General features: G+C 45.3%; 1 protein-coding gene across 3 annotated transcripts in view; it reads right to left on the reverse strand.

Moving 5' to 3' along the window:
* GLI3 (GLI family zinc finger 3) overlaps nucleotides 1-16,362 on the reverse strand; it is a 263,244-nt gene extending 246,882 nt beyond the window's left edge. For 2 of the 3 annotated variants that reach the window (XM_046669445.1, XM_046669443.1), the window contains exon 1: nucleotides 2,578-2,645. Coding sequence is in view for 1 of the 3 variants with exons in the window: in XM_046669442.1 (XP_046525398.1) it covers nucleotides 2,578-2,701 (124 nt within the window). In the remaining 2 variants the exon portion in view is untranslated. Of the gene's footprint in view, nucleotides 1-2,577; nucleotides 2,743-15,896 lie in introns of those variants that run through there. The other variant, XM_046669442.1, reaches the window with a different exon arrangement.
* Between the last annotated feature and the right edge of the window lie 437 nt (nucleotides 16,363-16,799).

Raw genomic sequence — 16,799 nt, forward strand, 5'->3', positions numbered from 1 at the left:
GTGCAGAGGGAAGCGTGCAACCAGGAAGGAGCTTGCAAGACAAAGAGGCTGGGCCACTCCACCCATGAAGCATGATCCCGGGGCTGGAAGAGACTCTAAACTAGTCAGATGAAACCTGCAGAAGACTCTGGAAAAAAGATCATTACAATTATTAGCACTGCTGACAGAAAGCCATCACCAAGAAAAAGGTTTATTTTCTTTTGTTTCAGCTTTTCCTTTCCTTAAATTTGTTTGCTGGTTTTCCTAGAACCCTCCAGCAAGGTTGCAATCCATGTTTAAAAACACCACTTCCACTTTTCTTTTATTTGGTTGGGTCTTTACGTTATCCAAAAATAAAAAGGAGTGAATCCCTTAGAAAAAACAGCGACACCGACGAAGTGGTCAGGGCTGGCAGGATTTCCAGAACAGGTAGCACTCAGGCACGCCCCCACGAACCTGCCACCTGAGCGTCGGCCCAAACAGAAGAGGCTCCACGCCCGTTTTGGAGGGCACATGCGCTTCCAGGGCACAGGCCCATGAGGGCGGGAAGCCAGTGGCGTTTGGTTTAGGAATCGGTTCGTGGTTATTTCAGACTACAGGACTAACTTTTAAATCATGACTGTTGCTTCTCTGGTAAGTTTCTCCAGTGGTTTCCCGGTTGCCAGGGGGCTGGCTAGGTTAGTTCTCTTCCTAGGTACTCTGAACAGGTTTAGGAGGGGAACTTGTGGTCAGAGTGGCTTAAGATAAATCCAGCAGCAATGACCACCCCCCCCCGAGCAGGTGTCCAGGTGCAAGAGCGACAGACCAGCAGCAGAACCTTCCTGAGAACAGACAGACCACTGCTGTCGCTCTGCTGAAATCCGCAGACAGGACGGGGCTGCTGGAGTCTGCACACAGCGCAGCACTGTCTTCTGCTAACTTACACTCCTGCTCGCCTGTTCTCACACACACTCACTCTCACAGGCTATAAGTAACGAAAAGTTGATGTTTCATGAAGGATAACACCCAGAAACTGCTTACGCCTACAAAATTACTATTAAAATAACCAAATAACCTACACTGCATAGACCAATTCTATTTCCCAAATAATAAATTTGGCTAATTTTTACAAATTCCAGAAAAAAGAAACAAGGGTCATACGATGTTTTTTTAAGGAGAAAATATGTCTTCTGTAACCACTTTGGAAGAATAACACAAATACCTGGCTCAATTAAAATGAGGTCCAGTCCTGACTTTAAACCCCCCAGTAAAAGGAGAAACATGGACATATTTTAATACATATGTAAATTCATTATTTTAACTCCGACATAAATATATCTCCCTAAGGATCAATTCAAAACTGGACTCATTAGCCAGCAGGTTTAACACCAGCCCCTCCCCTCTCCCAGTCAAGCCAGCAATGCACATTGGCGACATCTGGGAAGGAGAGCAAGGAGCAGCGCACTTGCTGTGGGCGAGGACGGGCGCTATGGGCACGGATGGGCACAGAGTGGCGGCAGGATGGTCAGAGTGGCGGCTCAGGCAGTGCCACAGTCTGGAGAGGAAGGGGCAGCTTTTTTGCTGGATATCTGCCCTTTTAGGCTCCGGTTCTGTGCCACAGGTACCTTCCAAAGGAGATTCGGACTATCCAATCGGATGTAAAATATTGAAAGTTAACCGAGGGAAATCTTTCTTGGAATAAATAAAATATAGGCCTACAGGGAGGAAGGCAGCAGGCTGGCTCGTGCAAATCAGCATGCCCAGAAAGGCTGCGTCCAGGACGGGAAGAAGGGGCCAGCTCATTCTTCCTAAGGGCACACGGAAAAGTGGAGCACAATTCGGGGTGGCTACGAAATCTACAAAAAGCAAGGGCACTAATGGCCTTCAAGAGGTGAAAAGCGGGGAAAGGAAGTGAAGGTTACCATTAACTTATTCAGTCTGTTTTTACCAGAGGGGGCTCTGGAATTTATTTTCAATGCTCCATGCCTGAATTGAAATGCCTCTCAATACTTTGCTTAAAATACTGAAAAGTAGAGCCTATACAAACAGTGGCTCTATGTTATCTCCGAACACAAATTAAGTAAATTCAATTTTTATAAGCCAATAGCAAAACCTGCATGTCAGATACGGGCGGAGCGTTACCTTGAGGCTCAGTCATTAACAACTTGTGAAATCCTTTAGAGTGAACTACTTAAAGATGGGGGTGGGAGGACCCTGTCGCTAATTTTGACAAGGCAATTTTTGTGTCTTCTACAATAACTAATAACTAATCATTCCGACTAGTGTAGACTTTCCACGTAAAATGCAAAGTATTTTGAACTCCTGCCACAATAATCAAGATGATTTCCAAAATGCCAAACGGGAACTTCTCATAATAAATAACTTATCACATTTACATCTCGAATTAGAAAATTTGGAAGAAAACGTGTAGTTTCGGTGCCAAGACAAGGGTTACTAAAGTCTGCCCACCCCACACCCCCCAATCTCCACCCCTGTTTGCTTTCCTTAGCCTCTCACAGAACAAACACTGGTCCAGGTGCAAATGCTAAATTCACAAGGAATGCAGAGAACATAAAAATGACGGTAGGCTTAGCTGCTGTAATCCCCGTGGCTGCTCACCATTGGAAGTGGTGCTCGAGGCCACGGCTTTCTCGCTAACATCTGTTCGAGTGGAGCATTTCACTATGGAATTCTCAACTTTCTTCTTCTCAGTGGTCGTGGAGCTGTGGGACTGGGCCTCCATGATGCCTTCTCATTACTTCAGCTCTCTGCTCCCAGGAACGCCTAAATAAAACAAAAGCGCCGTCAACTTCAAATAAGAGGGCAGAAAACCTCCTTCAAAAGCCCACTTCACCTATCACCTCAAGAGGTGCCTAGAGCTTTGGCCAATTCAAAATCTGGAAGATCCTCCCCCACGTTTTCTTGCAAAAATGCCTCAAAGTTCTATTAACAAGCCAGTCAATTTCTGTCTATACACACAAACAGAGGGAAATGTTCATAATGTGGGACTTTTCCCAAATTCCTACCGGGCACTTGTTATTAAATGGTCTAAATGTCTCAGTTTTCAGCTGTGTTTATAGTGTCGAACCCAAGTGTCACATCACTCTCTTAAGCCACATCTACAAATGTCCCTTCAGGTGGCCCACTTCATAGGAAAGGGCATTAGGACAACTTTGCAGGCAGGAGAAGATTTTTAATTTTTAGTTAGATGTTTCAAAGATGGTGCAACAGTTTCTCAGATCCAAGCCTTTACCCAAAGTTCTGAACCAGAGGATAATTATACGCTCCCCTCTCTAAGATTTGTGAATTGCAATATACCTCTTAATCCTAAATCATTCAGGTAAGCTTTCTCAAAACCTGAGAACATTTCAATTCATTTGAGTTACACTTTTAAAACAAACAAAGGTAACAGAACAACATGCTCTCCAATCCACAGGAAAAGTCCTAAAATTGCCCACAGCAACGAGTGGAACCACTTAAGAAATAGCAAAGACAAGTTCAGTTAGTCAGTCTTTCACCAGCTTCATTCACGTGCTAATTGCACTAACTCATCATTCATCAATTTTCACTCTGTTTGGTTCCTGTTCTTTTTTCCCAGTCATGATCTACACCTACAAAGAATAACAAGAAAAGACGACAAGGACCCTCTCTAGCGTGTTTTCTTCAAGCCATCTAGATTGCAACACTCACGGTGGGCAATTTCTTTGGTCCAGTTATCCGCTGCTTCTCTACATTTAGCAGATGCCGCTGTGTCCAATCAAAACAACCATTACTGAAATAAAATAAGCAACTGCTTAACCGACTAACTCCAATTTGCAAGGGCACTGCAAATTCTTTCTTTATTGTACGAGAAATCTAGAATTCAAGTAACTAGAAAAGCGTAAGAGCCAGAGGCCACATGGCCCTGTAACATCAGCTCTTCCACTAACTTCCAGTTCTTTTCCTCATTATCCAGTGTCGTTTATTGTAAAACACACAAGTTATTTATGAACAGCTTTTCTAGTATAAAACAAGAAGCACTGGGGGCCGGCCCTGCGGCACAGTGGTTAAGTGCACATGTTCTGCTTCGGCGGCCCAGGGTTCGCCAGTTCGGGTCCCGGGTGCAGTCCTATGCACTGCTTGCAAGCCATGCTGTGGCAGGTGTCCCACAGAAAATAGAGAGAGATGGGCACAGATGTTAGCTCAGGGCTAATCTTCCTCAAAAAAAAAAAAAAAGAAGCACTAAATTGAATTTACATATCAATCGTAAGATCCACTCCAAAGGCAGAGACATCCCTCAAAGAACGCTGACAAAGAACAACAGTAAAGGACTACAGAACTTCTTTCCCCAGGGCTGCCACCATGCACACGTCAGGGGGTCAGGCCTTAAGCGACTGGCTCCCTGAATGGCGCCCCCTGGAGTTGTCCAGTGCCTCAGTGTTCTCATCTGTCACATGACAGCATCACACAGTGGGACTTAACCTTGAGGGCAGAGAGTAGGTCCTCTTTAAGATTATGTTAAAAGTTACCGATGCTCTCCCCAGGAAAAGAGTCTTAAACACAGAGGTATACATTCAACTTCCGAGCTTTTCCACAAATTCAGATAAAGAATTCTCCTTGAAGGAGAAATTTTCAGCAGGCGCTTCTAGCTCGCACAATTTCAGAATGATTCTTTAATTTTTTTGAGTGCTCCTCTAAAGTTAATTTAAAATCATCTTTAAAGTGACAAATAAAAATGGCAAGTAATAGGATATATTGGAGTATATGAGGAAGCCATTTTGTGTAAACCTAATTCGGCCTGACCTTGTCTTTCCAAAAGGGCCTGACTGAGGCTGTCGAGCATGCATCGTATATCTGCTTTAGAGATTCCCTATGGCAAGAACAAAGGTCCTTGAGATAAAGGTGCAACTTCCCTCCCCCTCCCAACCTTGGCATTTCCTTAAAGATTAAGCATCTTTCCTTAGGCTAGAAACTGATTGCTGAGCTCACCTGTGACCACCCAGCTCAAGACAACAGACTTGCCTCCTGCTACGCCCTCCGAGATAGCAGACCCACTACTTGCTGTGTCCATCAAGCGCTATGCCGACAGGGCAATCTTGTGACTCTTGTGGGAGGGACATTTCAATCATATATGAAACGTCCTGTATGGGGGTACATAACCACTCTGTATACCTCACTTCTTTGGTGCCCTTTCTTCCTTTGGGAAGAAAGGTCCCGGGCCATGGTCCTCAGATTTCAGCTCAGAATAAACTCTGCCAAATTTTCACTTATAGATTGGTTATGGATTATTTTCGTCGACGAAAGCATGCCATGAGAGCAACTCATCCTGATCCACAGCACTTTCTCAGCGTGGTACAAGAGCCAGCTGAGTCAGCCTTGCTAGGGTGCTTGCGAAACAGTCAGACTCCCGGGTCCAATCCCCCAGGTCTTGGAGGGTGGCCTTAGAGAACCTTTATTTTAACCAGCACCGTGACGATCAGGCTCCCTAAGCTTGCAGGCAACTGTTCTACACGTTTTTCTTCGCTGCTGTGTACCTGCAGTGGGCGCTCATTCAAGTCTTTGCTGGCTGCGTGAACTAATGAACGAACTGCCCCTCAGGGCACGGAATTCCAAGGGCCTGCCTGAGCCTGCCCCAGCACCACCCCAATACTGAACTCCTCGTCTGGAATCTCTGCTGAAATGCCCATCTCCCCTCCAGCCCTTAAGCTCCATGAGGACAAGCCCCCGTGGCCATCTTCCCAGCACCTCACACCCCATAAGCACCTTTACTGAGCACATAAGCGATCCAGCAAGGACCCTGTGACTTGGGTGATTCTTAATCATCTTGAATCTTAATCGCCATTGGTTCAGCTATACCTATTTTCTTTTATTATCCAGTGTTTCTTTGAAAACTGGCAAATTATATAAAAACTAAAAAGTTTAATAGGGATATTTAACCAAAACACTCCATTCTCAACCATTTTGGAGAAACGGGCACTTCCCATACTATAATTGTGTCCATCAAAACACACATACAGATTTATTGGTCTAACCTGGACGGTGCTTACTAAGTTAAAACCACACAGGGAAACAAGCCAGCAGACCAGAAAAAAACCCAGGAAGAGACGGGGTTCCTGGTGAGAAGGCCCTTCCTTAGTAGAAGGAGGTAATTAACACGAGAGAGGAGATAAGTCACCAAAGTTTCTTGACAAACTGGTTTTTTGTGGAGCTGTTGGTTTTTCCCCCAAGCAAAGGACTTCATCTAACAAATAAAACCCTCCAAATACTCATCACTAGAAAGAGAGGGGCTCCTGTGAGAGGAGGTAAGGCCGCAGGCTCTGACTGAAATCACACTAATTAATGGTCCTGGAGAATACTAATTCCGATCCCCCTCCTCTGAAACGGATTTTTAAAAACTAGGCCCTTGGTCACTCAAGAGTCTACCCCCTTCTTGTATTTTGACAACTTATTTTTGGATCTCATTAGTTAGTAACTAATTATTTAAAAGTGTGGTTTATGCTTGGAACAGGGCTCTCAAAATGGCAACTTGCCAAGGCAGACATCTGCTTCCTGGATATCCTTATAAATTATCTCAGCTGATTTTACTGATAAAAACACAAGTTTGTCCCTGTCAGTTACAAAGGAGAAAGTTCTAACATTCTGGACTCTCACACCTCATCAAAACCTCGCAGGAAGAGTTAGCGAGTTCTTCAGAGTTCTTCGCACTGTGGTGCAGTTTTTTCAGAATAGTAAACTAAGCTGGAAACTCAGTTGACATGTGAAAGCGTGAGGTATAGAAGTGATCAGAAAAAAATCCTGATGGAATCCTCAAACATAAAACACTGAGGCAGTAGCCCATAGTACGACTTTTAAAACCTGGAATTTCTCAAATAATAAAGTGCAATATACTTAGCACAGAACTATCAAGGAAACCTTTTAAGTCCTGCTTCTCTTCCAAGATTTTCCTCGGAGGGAAACAAGCCACGGTTTTTTAGACGTGAATGAAACAACTTTTCCCCAGCAGGACCACGGTTCCTTTCCTTACAACCCCACACTGCTCTCCTTCACTCCCTTTCGTCGCTTCAACAGTCCATGCCAGATCTGCTGGCATGCCCCTCGACTTCCTATGCTTATGGAAAAAAACTGTTTGTAGCTGACGTTTGAGGCCCAGCAGATTGAGTATATGAAAAAAAAACGGCAACCAAAGAAAACTGCTCTAACAGCATCCGCCTGCTCCAGCTTGAAGTTTCCTAGGTAAATGGAGGGCCAAACATCCCTTGCTGACAGCAAACAGTCGTGGCTTTTCCCCATTCAACTGGCCCTGAACCTTCTGTCATCTCCCCAGGCCTAAACCCAGGGCACGATTAATTCCACACCCTATTTTAAACGTAATCCCTCTCCCACCAGCAACCTGCCTGCAGGTAGATCTTTCCTTGCTAAATTATAAATCTGAACTTGCTTAACCTCCTACAAAAGGCGGCCTCGGAAGCTTCCTGGGGCCACAGACCAGGTGACGCTGCAGTGCACGCCTCCACTGGAAAGTCAGAAAAAAGAAAAAAAAAGCTGCAACATTCACCAAATCTGAGAATTCCAGTGGGGACCTACATTGCAAACAGCACTTTCAAACAAAAAGCCTCAGGTGGCCCTCTCTTTCGAGTCGCCACTAGAGCTGCCACGAAAATTTAAAAAAACCCAAACAGAAACTGGCGTCTTTGCAAAGATGCGCCATCGTTTCTTCGAGAGAAGTTTGCACTGGGCTGTGGCGCTGTGGTCAGTTTCGTCTGCGGGAGCTCCGTGCCCTCTGCGCGCCCACGTGGGGTTCCCTTCGCGTGCTGTTCCTCGGACCGTTCCAGCGTCCGCGTCTTCACACCTTTACCGCCGCCCCGCGCGCCACCGGCCTGCCCTCGGGGGCTCGGCGTCGCGGTCCCGGCCCCACGCCCCGGCGCCCGGGTCGCAGGGAACTCCCGAGGCGGCTGGGCGTCCGCAGGCCGCCTGCGAGCGCCGCGCCACCGCCGCGCTCCCTCCCCGGCCGCGGGCAGGCGCCCTGCGCCCCAGCGCGCAGCTCTGGCTCCTCAGAAACCCCCTGGGCGTTTGGGGCCGCACCCCAGCCTCGCTCGGATCCGCATTCCTGAAGCAGCCTTCCCAAAAGTGCCAAAGAGGGGGGCTGAGCAATGGGAACCCCGCAGGGTCTCTGCGCCCCCTGATCACTTTCATCACCCCGGTCACCCGGCTCGGCGGGCACAGTCACGGGCGCGGGAAAACTCCAGGCACAGCTGGCCCGGCAGCACCTCCCGCAGACAGTGGTCGGTGGCAGCTCTGCTTTCATTCACACAGCTGTTTTACCAGCCGAATTCAGGGCGATGCAGCTTTCCAAGCACTTTGCAATGCAACAGCGTGTGTCGCACTACAATAAAACATGGGGGACCCCTGAAGTCTTTAGGAAACCAAGGGTGGCGTGCTTCACTCACAAAACCTATAACTCACCGTCTGTTAACCTGGCCCGCCAATGTTGTTTCTTCATTAGCTGCCATAAATAGATTCAGGTGCTGTGAATAGTTAGGGCACAGACACATGCCACCGGCTCTCAGGAAGGGAAGCCCTCGGTGGAGTTCCAAAGTTCAACCTTAACCATAAGGCTTTATGCAGTAAATAGAGAGCATGAAAAATCACGATTCTGGGAACACGTGCAAAAATCGGCCTTTCCCCATGCAGGTCTGTGCAGAGAAACCTCGGGTGCATATTCAAGCAGGATTCCTTTATCATGCAAACCCTTAAAATTTAAAGAAGAAACCACCAGTGCCAAAACCAATGTTAACAATGATGTTTGAACTGGATACAACGACTTTCTAATCTAAGGTGAAATGAAACAGTAGTTATAAACTGATAATGCATCCTTTGTGAACAGCAGACGTGCTTAATCTATTTCCCTAATCCAGTCGGTTTATTTTTTAAGTTGCCCGAACTTGAGCAATAATTCTCTGTGATTTTTTTTCTTGATGTATTTAAAGATTTAAAACAACTAAGTTAGAGGCCTGATTCATGGTAACCTGATCAGGTTCTGATGGGTTAAAACAGTTACTGCCAATGAGGGAGGAGAAAGAGAAGGCATTCCAGCAGGCAGAGCGGAACTTTTAACAGCATGGTGATCAGGCCTTAACTGAGAAATTATTCTGTGCAATTTAGGGAACTACTGCTCAAGTGGAATAAGGCTTTCCTCCAGAGAAAGTGCATTTACTTACACCTGCCTGTATATTTACAAGCTGAATGATCTCCCTAATGTGTTAATGTTTTAAAAACCCAAAAGGAAGCAGCCTGTGTAAGCCTTTCTGAGAGGCCTCCTGTGTGTCACTGAAGGGTGACACTTCTCTGACACTTTCTTACTAGCTCATAAGCTGCTACTTCAAGATGCTCCTCTTGGAGCAACTGTTTAGGTAAAATTCCTCTTAAATAGTCATGCATTCCTACAGCATTAAAACTCAATTTCTAATGGAAGTGGATCCTTCAGGAAGAGGGAAAAAAATCAAGAAGCACAAACTGATGCTGATTTTCACTTCTGATCAATTCCGGAAGTGAGAAACAGTCTTGAGTTTCAATGAGCAAAATTTAGGAAATTTAAAATCTCTCTGTGGGTTTCATATAAGCATGCATTATAGAAAACCTCTTACAGGTTTGTAATGTGGTTGAGGTTTCCTGGTGCTCAAAATCTTTCTGAACTTAAAATCGATTAGCTATGCACCACCTTTGTGACACAGGAACAGCTCCCAAGGTTTCCAAGGCTTCCTCTCCCTTCCCTATCTGCACTGCCTTTCTTTTCTGACGGAAAAGCAGCTCAACTTCATATGTTCTTAATGAAATCTTCATGAATTTTTAACCATAGTGTTTTTAAACGTACAATTATTTTACCTTTACATATGATTTTTCCCATAATTAGGTAAGCCTAAAGCTTTAACTGCAAATAAGAAAGCCAGTCTCTGTTCCACTCGCCATCAGTGGTCTCGGGGAGCCCAGAGGGTTCCCCAAATCTGCAGTCTATTGCTTTCAATCTTTCTTTCCTCCATTTCTGAGGCTCCTAATCTCAGATAAGCAGTATTCACGATAGACATCCCAAAATGGAATTACTCTAAGGGGAATGGAATTACCCAAAGGGGAAATAATTGCCTGGCTATGGATTAAGTGAATTTGGTTTTAGTAAATGAATACATCTAAACTTTTAAGAAACCCATATATTAAACTTCAACCACGAAAAAGCTTTTTGACACGAAGTAATCATTGCGATTACAGTGAAAATCATAAACGATATTTTGTGTGCCAGTTTTACTTTTCTGCCATGTGTATTTAAAAGAAATGATCATAAGCTGCTCTTGACTTTCTCCGCCGCCAGCAGTATTTTATGAGAAACATTGGAGGGGCGTATAAGGTCTCTGTTTAACAGTTGTTATCATTTCTGAGTTTTGCACAACTGTAAAACACCAGTCCAGTGTACTCTGGTTAGACTTTACAGGAAGTGCCCTGCATAGCAGGTGCCATTAACGAATGAGCATTAACGCCGGAGCAAGCTGGCACCCCGACTTTCTGTGGGTTTGCCAGAGACAGACAATCCTCAGACAGAAAATGAGATCTCTAAGTCAGTTATCAGCGTGTACATCAGCTAAGCTCATGAAAACTGTATTTCCCTTAAACCCACATATATCACAAAAACATCAGGACCGATCAAAGGTGTCCCTTCACTGAGGTTTACAGGAATTAAAAAGTTTTGACACATTTTCAGAAGGAAAAAAACCCTAAATTTAAAAATTATCCTTATAGAACTTATATAACTTTGGGTTCCTAGAATCGTGTGTGTGTTTACTATCACGCGTAAGGGGGTATGGTGCACGTTCTATGAAGAGGAGCTTGCTTTTAAACCATTACAAATATTAGGCCAATACCTGCTGGGTGTTAAAATCAGATAGCGAGATCCCAAAGATACTTAACATACTTCTTTTGTGGCGTACTGTTCATCATACTTCATCCTCCCAATTTTTAAACTCGTGATCCTCAAATCTTAATTGCAATTTAAAAAGCAAATTTTTTTTTAAAAAACCAATGATTTTTCATTGAGGCTTATTCAGCAAAAATTACCCCCTGGCCCACTCAGCCTATAAACTTGGCTTATTCACAGACAGAATTCTTCAGCTGGGTCTTTTTCACCCCCTGCCCCCTCATCCCCAATCACGTACGAGACTGCCAAAGCAACTCTACTAAACCCCACACCCTCCACTGAAATGCTTTAGTGTGGAATTTCATTTGAACATCCACAGTTGAAAGAGCAGATGTCCTGCAGTAGCAGGCCTGGTCCACACGCTGGCCACTCCATTCAGGTTTCCATACCTCTGAGCTCACTAAGGCTTCATTCTTAAGCTGCTGGCTGAGGTTTCTCTGCACACCGCTAACTCTTGAGACTGAAGTATTCTTTTTAAAAATATCACAAAACAAAATCAAGAATATGGCTTAACTGCCTCATTCTTTCACGACTGCAATTTCAGACTTATCTTTCATCTAAATTGTGAGTTTTCGGTTTCTTTCAGTAAAAATCAGTAGTCTGAACCGTAAAGCAATCTGGAAGATTGTTAGGTGTCTTATGCAATCTTCAAAAAAAGTCAGAGTAGCTAAAGCTAAAACTTTCCACATGCAAATAAGCAAATCAGATGTCACACTGCATTATGAAGGTATTCCAATAGACAGATTTGAATAAAATTACGCTTATCTCCCATTATTTAATTTTGTGACATAAATTACTCAGACAACCAAATGCCTATGTTTAAAACATACTGCCATCACACACACACACCCCCCCCATAGGCCCCCTCCCTCCAATAAAAAGTAAAGCAAAGCAAAGCCCCGCTAGCTGTTTCAGGCAGCAATCAATCCAATTTGCTGCAGGTACAATTTATATGTACAGTGCATGCCATAACAAAGCCACAGTATGATGCCAACAGGGCCCTCCAGAAAGTTTTGCCCTAAATCTCTGGAAAGGAGCTTTAAAAGAAAGCAAGGATTACAGTCAGCTAGAAGGTAGGGAGGGGACTTACCTCAAACCCAGCCAAGCGGAAATCAGAGCAGTAATTCTGCAAGTCGACAGAGTACACTTTCAAAGCTATAATGGTGTGAAGAAGTGCTGGGCAGCATGGCCTGAAGGCAGCACTAATACACTGATGACTAATGGCTGGGCCGGGGCAGACAATGAATTTGGGGCTTGAAAACTAACAGAAACCATGCAGTACTTTGACAAATGGGCTTTCACAATTTCATTCATTGAATAACCTTTAAGCACAAAATTGGCTCGAGTCCTCTTGGGAATTATATGACATGTTGTTGGACGATGATGTAAGTATTTTCTTTTTTAATTATGACTCTTATGCAAAATGCAAAAGCACCGAATATAAGGACACAACTATAGATACTACGGATGCAGATGTGGAGCGAAACACAGTATCGCCTTTCAAGAGGGGACTGAAATGTTCCAGTGTCACCTTATTAACTATGTAATGGCTTGTTCATTCAGTTTCTTTAGAGAACCATAGATTTTCTGGGGCATTCTGTACGGCTGAAATATACACAGAGAGAACAAAAAACACTTTCACATTAAAAAAAAAAAAAAAACACTAAAAGTGGTCCTGAGTAGCAAGAAGTGTGGCACTAAAATAGAGTGCATTTAGAATTACAAGTGGAAAAAGTCTAATTTTCAGGGCTAGGCAAAGGAAAAGTGCCTTAAAACAACTGAGACACCACGTAAAGTTTGCAATCACACGCACTTACAAACACATTTAACATCCAAGTTCTCGCCAACGCGGCCCCTCCCTCATTCCCACGTAACTAGCCCTTCGACTTAAAAATCATAATTTTGGCAATTTTGAGAGAGGACGAAGTATCTGAGTGTCTCTAAATGAGCAAACACCACCGACTCCAGACAGCATTGCCTTTAGCAGCTCCTAAAAACTTAAGAAAAGGATCTTAAAACAGGAAGCTTAGTGAGCTCATAAAACTGTTGTTGGAGCCAGGAACACATAGCATACTTAATCTGCAAACTGTGAGAGTCTGCAGTGATTTCAGTGAGATCTGAGGCATGCCCTCAAGGTTTGCTGGGATCTGGGATTAGAGGGTTGATAAGAACCTCGACTGCCCATGGACATGTTTTTCTTCTGCCGTTAAACACAAATGCAGAGAGACGTTTGACTGCTGCTTGGCGTTACTCCTCAAGCTATATAAAAGCTCTGTAGCTCCTTTTGCTGTCAATATATCAAAGTTTAAAAAAAATCATCAAAGTGTGAAATTTCATTTAAAGTCTTTGGCAGTCTACAGCTCTATTTCACAGGCCCATCAAATAAAAAGTAAAGATGAAAAATACACTGAAAGTACTTGAAAAAGTTTGCAGCAGTGGCCCTGCCCTGTTGTTGTTTATTCTGTCTCCCTTTATTTGCTTTGAAACTAGAACAAATCAATTTTCATCTAGAAAAATGACAACATGAAGCAGAATCTTCTACTAGCCTTTAGCGGGCAGAATCTCCTGCTAGCCTTTAATGAAAAGACGACCCGAAGTCATCATGAGAGTGGAATCTTTCGCTTAACAAATTAAACACACACACACACACACACACACAATTTCCTCTATAGTCATTTCAGCATTTTAATTGCCTCTCATGATATAAGTTGGCAGAAAATTTCTTGAATCTTCCAAAACAAGTCAGACCGACTATAGAATATGAATGCCAGCAAAACTAAAACCTCCTTCAAAGAATTCTTTAGCTGGGGATTTACAACAATTGCATAAAGAAGAAAAGTCTGACTTTTAAGATAATCTACTATCGTCTAAAAGCATTAACATGCCATTACCCAGGTTTTCTGGAGGATTTCATGACTCAGTGATTCACTTTTCCTTCCAGACTGGTCTTCCTTAGTACCTGACGGTCTCCAGACAAGTGAGTGCCTGGAACAATGATCATCGCATTGTTTCCTTTGGTAAACTCCCAACCCCATCCTCAGAAAATGGGGAGAGGGGATCTCCGTGGCAGGCCCCCTTACACAGAAGGAAGAAAGCCCCTCACCGGCTGAGCCCAGAGGCAGTCGGAAGCCCTTCCAGCATGCAGGTAATTAAGAAAACTGGCCAAGAAACAAAGGGCCCTACAACTTTTAGGCCTGGGCATCAAATTGATAAATTAATGACTCCTTCATTAAAGAAGTCATGAAATAACTCAACCGAGCCGTTTTTCATCAGGATGAATTTTCTCTTCCTGTCTCTGGTCCTTTGCAAATTAGACATACAATAAAAATGTGTTTATATTAGGGTTCAATCAAGGAAAACAAACATGGCAAAGGTACTGGGAACTGGGAGGCACCTGAGTTGGACCGACTGGCCTATTAATCATAATACACTCTCTAGCTTTTAAAGTGCTTCTGTGTGTGTGAAATTTCACTAGGCACCCTCACACTGGGCTCATTCAGGCATCTTAACCCAAAGCTTCCCTAGGCTGACTTTAAAAATTATACACCCCGAAAGGATCTCCCCCTTAGGCAAGGAGTTCCTAATTAAATAGCTCTTAGTGTAAAATAAACTCTCTCCTCTCTATAAGGATGCTATTACAACTAATTTAAACGTTATTTCATGTTTGTTTTCGCTATGACTATAGTCTAACGGGCCACAGTGCGTGTGTACCAGGGTGTTAAGACCAATATTTCCCAACAGAAACAAATTCTTTAGATGCTTGACACAGTTTACCATCGTCAAGACCAATCACCACGGCTTTAATATATCCTCTCATCAGAAAGACTGCTTGGATTGAGAAAAATGAAGAGATTCTGACGTTATCTCACTACTTTAAAACATAGCATTTTCCTCCTTCAAAATAATCTTGACACATGTAATTAAGAAACTGTCAGACTATTATTAATTTTTAATTTAAAACCTAAATGAAATAATTACAGGAATCAATCAATAAGGCACCTATTCAAATTACAGAGCAATTACATAAATACTCAAAATTAATACTTTAGGCCAATTCTGGAAGATTTCGGTCTATAATACACTAAGACATCAAACAACACAAAAAGTGTAACATGGGGATGATGACTAGCTCCTGCCTTAAATAGACTGAAATGAGATCACTTCAGTTGGCCACGACAGAGGCCCCCCACCAGCCATGCCCAACGCACTCAAGCTGGAACTCTTTTTAAAAGTTAATTTATTTCCACCAGACGCATATTTCAGGGATCTAAAAAATGGCCTCATCCCAATTCGGTACAAAATCACATTTGGGGGGGAAAGCCTAATTATTGTGACTTTCCAGCAAAGTGCTCTGGAAAGACTAATTGGGGAGAAGAAAGAGGCAAGGAAAAGGAGAGCAGAAGGTCTTTTTCAGAACTCATACTACCAGTCCGGCTAATGGCACTGCCCATGTCTGCACAGCGGCCGGCCCTCCATACCTCTGACTAAAGGGCTCTTTCACTTGGAGATGCGGACAGTCCATCATTTCAAACCGAAATGGCAGCTGGAAAATGTGGAACAGCTGGCAAAGAGCTGGGAGAAAATGTTTTACATAAATATATGTACATATAAACTGGCAGAGGGCCACGCGCACTGTACCCAAGGCCAGAATCTATTCGGCACTGCACACCAGCGAGACGAGGAGTTGGGGGCAGGAGCAGCAGCCAGGAGGATGCCTCCTTAATCCTCTTTCCACACGGGGTCAGCAAGGGAAGGCTGGTCCAGCCCCTCTCGGGATGGCATCTCCTGAAGGAGGTGCAATCCGGGACAGGAGCCCAAAGTTCACGGAAGGATAAAAGGCGGGCTGTGCAGCAGAGCTTCGGCATCTGGCAATCTGCTTAAAAGTCGCTTCACAAACTCTCCAAGTTTGGGGTAAATATTTACTCCCTCTCCACCTCCTCCCGCCCATTTTCCCTCTGCAACTCAAGAAAGTAACTGTCTCCTGCAGAGTGATTCATACCCAGCTCTGCTCGGTGAAAATGCGGCCTCTCAAACGATTATTGCCGGGGCCACGGTCACCCACACCCCCGCACTCGCTCCCTGCAGCCGCTTCTACCGCTTTTCTTTCTTTTGTTTTCTTTGCTTTCTTTTGTTTGTTTTGTGTGTGTGTGCTGTCCCTGGAAAGGAAAAGAAAGAAAAGAAGCCCAAATCATACACAGAGGGTACAACTTTCACTTTTCCTCTATGACGCCGGGGGCGCACCTCTCCCCGCGAAGCACCCCACACCCCCTCGGCGGGACGCGCAGGCTGGAGCGAGCCCCGCCGCCGCGCGCCCCGCGGGGACCCGGCTCGCCGCCCGCCGCGCCCGGCACCCGAGGGGCACGCAACAGCGCGCGGGCGGGCGCCCGAGCCCTGGGGTCTCCCGGAGCTCCTCTGAACCCTCGGGCGGGGAGTGGGGGCGAGGGGCGCCGCCGCCGCCGCCGCTGCAAACTTGGTCCCCCTCCAGGCTGTGCAATTCTCTGGTGCGTCTGCGGCTGGCCGAGGGATCAGACACTTGGGAGGGAGCTTCAGGAAGGAGGGAGCGCAGGCAAGATCGGCTCCGACGCCTGGCGCGCCGCTCTCCAAATCTGGGCGCCTTTTGACAGCCATTTTCATTTCCTCCCGTTCCCCCCGTGGGGGACCCTCTCTCGACCTGGAGGCGCGCGCGCGGCCGCAGGAGCGGGCTGCCCGGTGCGGGGCCCGCGAAACAAAGAACTTCGGGCGGGACGTACCTGCGGCGGCGGCGGCTGTCAAGTCCCCGAACTTCCCATAGACCCGCGTCCGGGGCGCGGGCGGGCGGCTCCGGGCTCCGCGCGGCCGCGGGCGGCTCGGGCTACGGCGAGCGGCGGGGCCGGGCGCGGGGGGCGCCCGCCGCGGGCATGGT

The sequence above is a fragment of the Equus quagga genome, chromosome 8, assembly GCF_021613505.1.
Source record: "Equus quagga isolate Etosha38 chromosome 8, UCLA_HA_Equagga_1.0, whole genome shotgun sequence".
Lineage (NCBI taxonomy): Eukaryota > Metazoa > Chordata > Mammalia > Perissodactyla > Equidae > Equus > Equus quagga.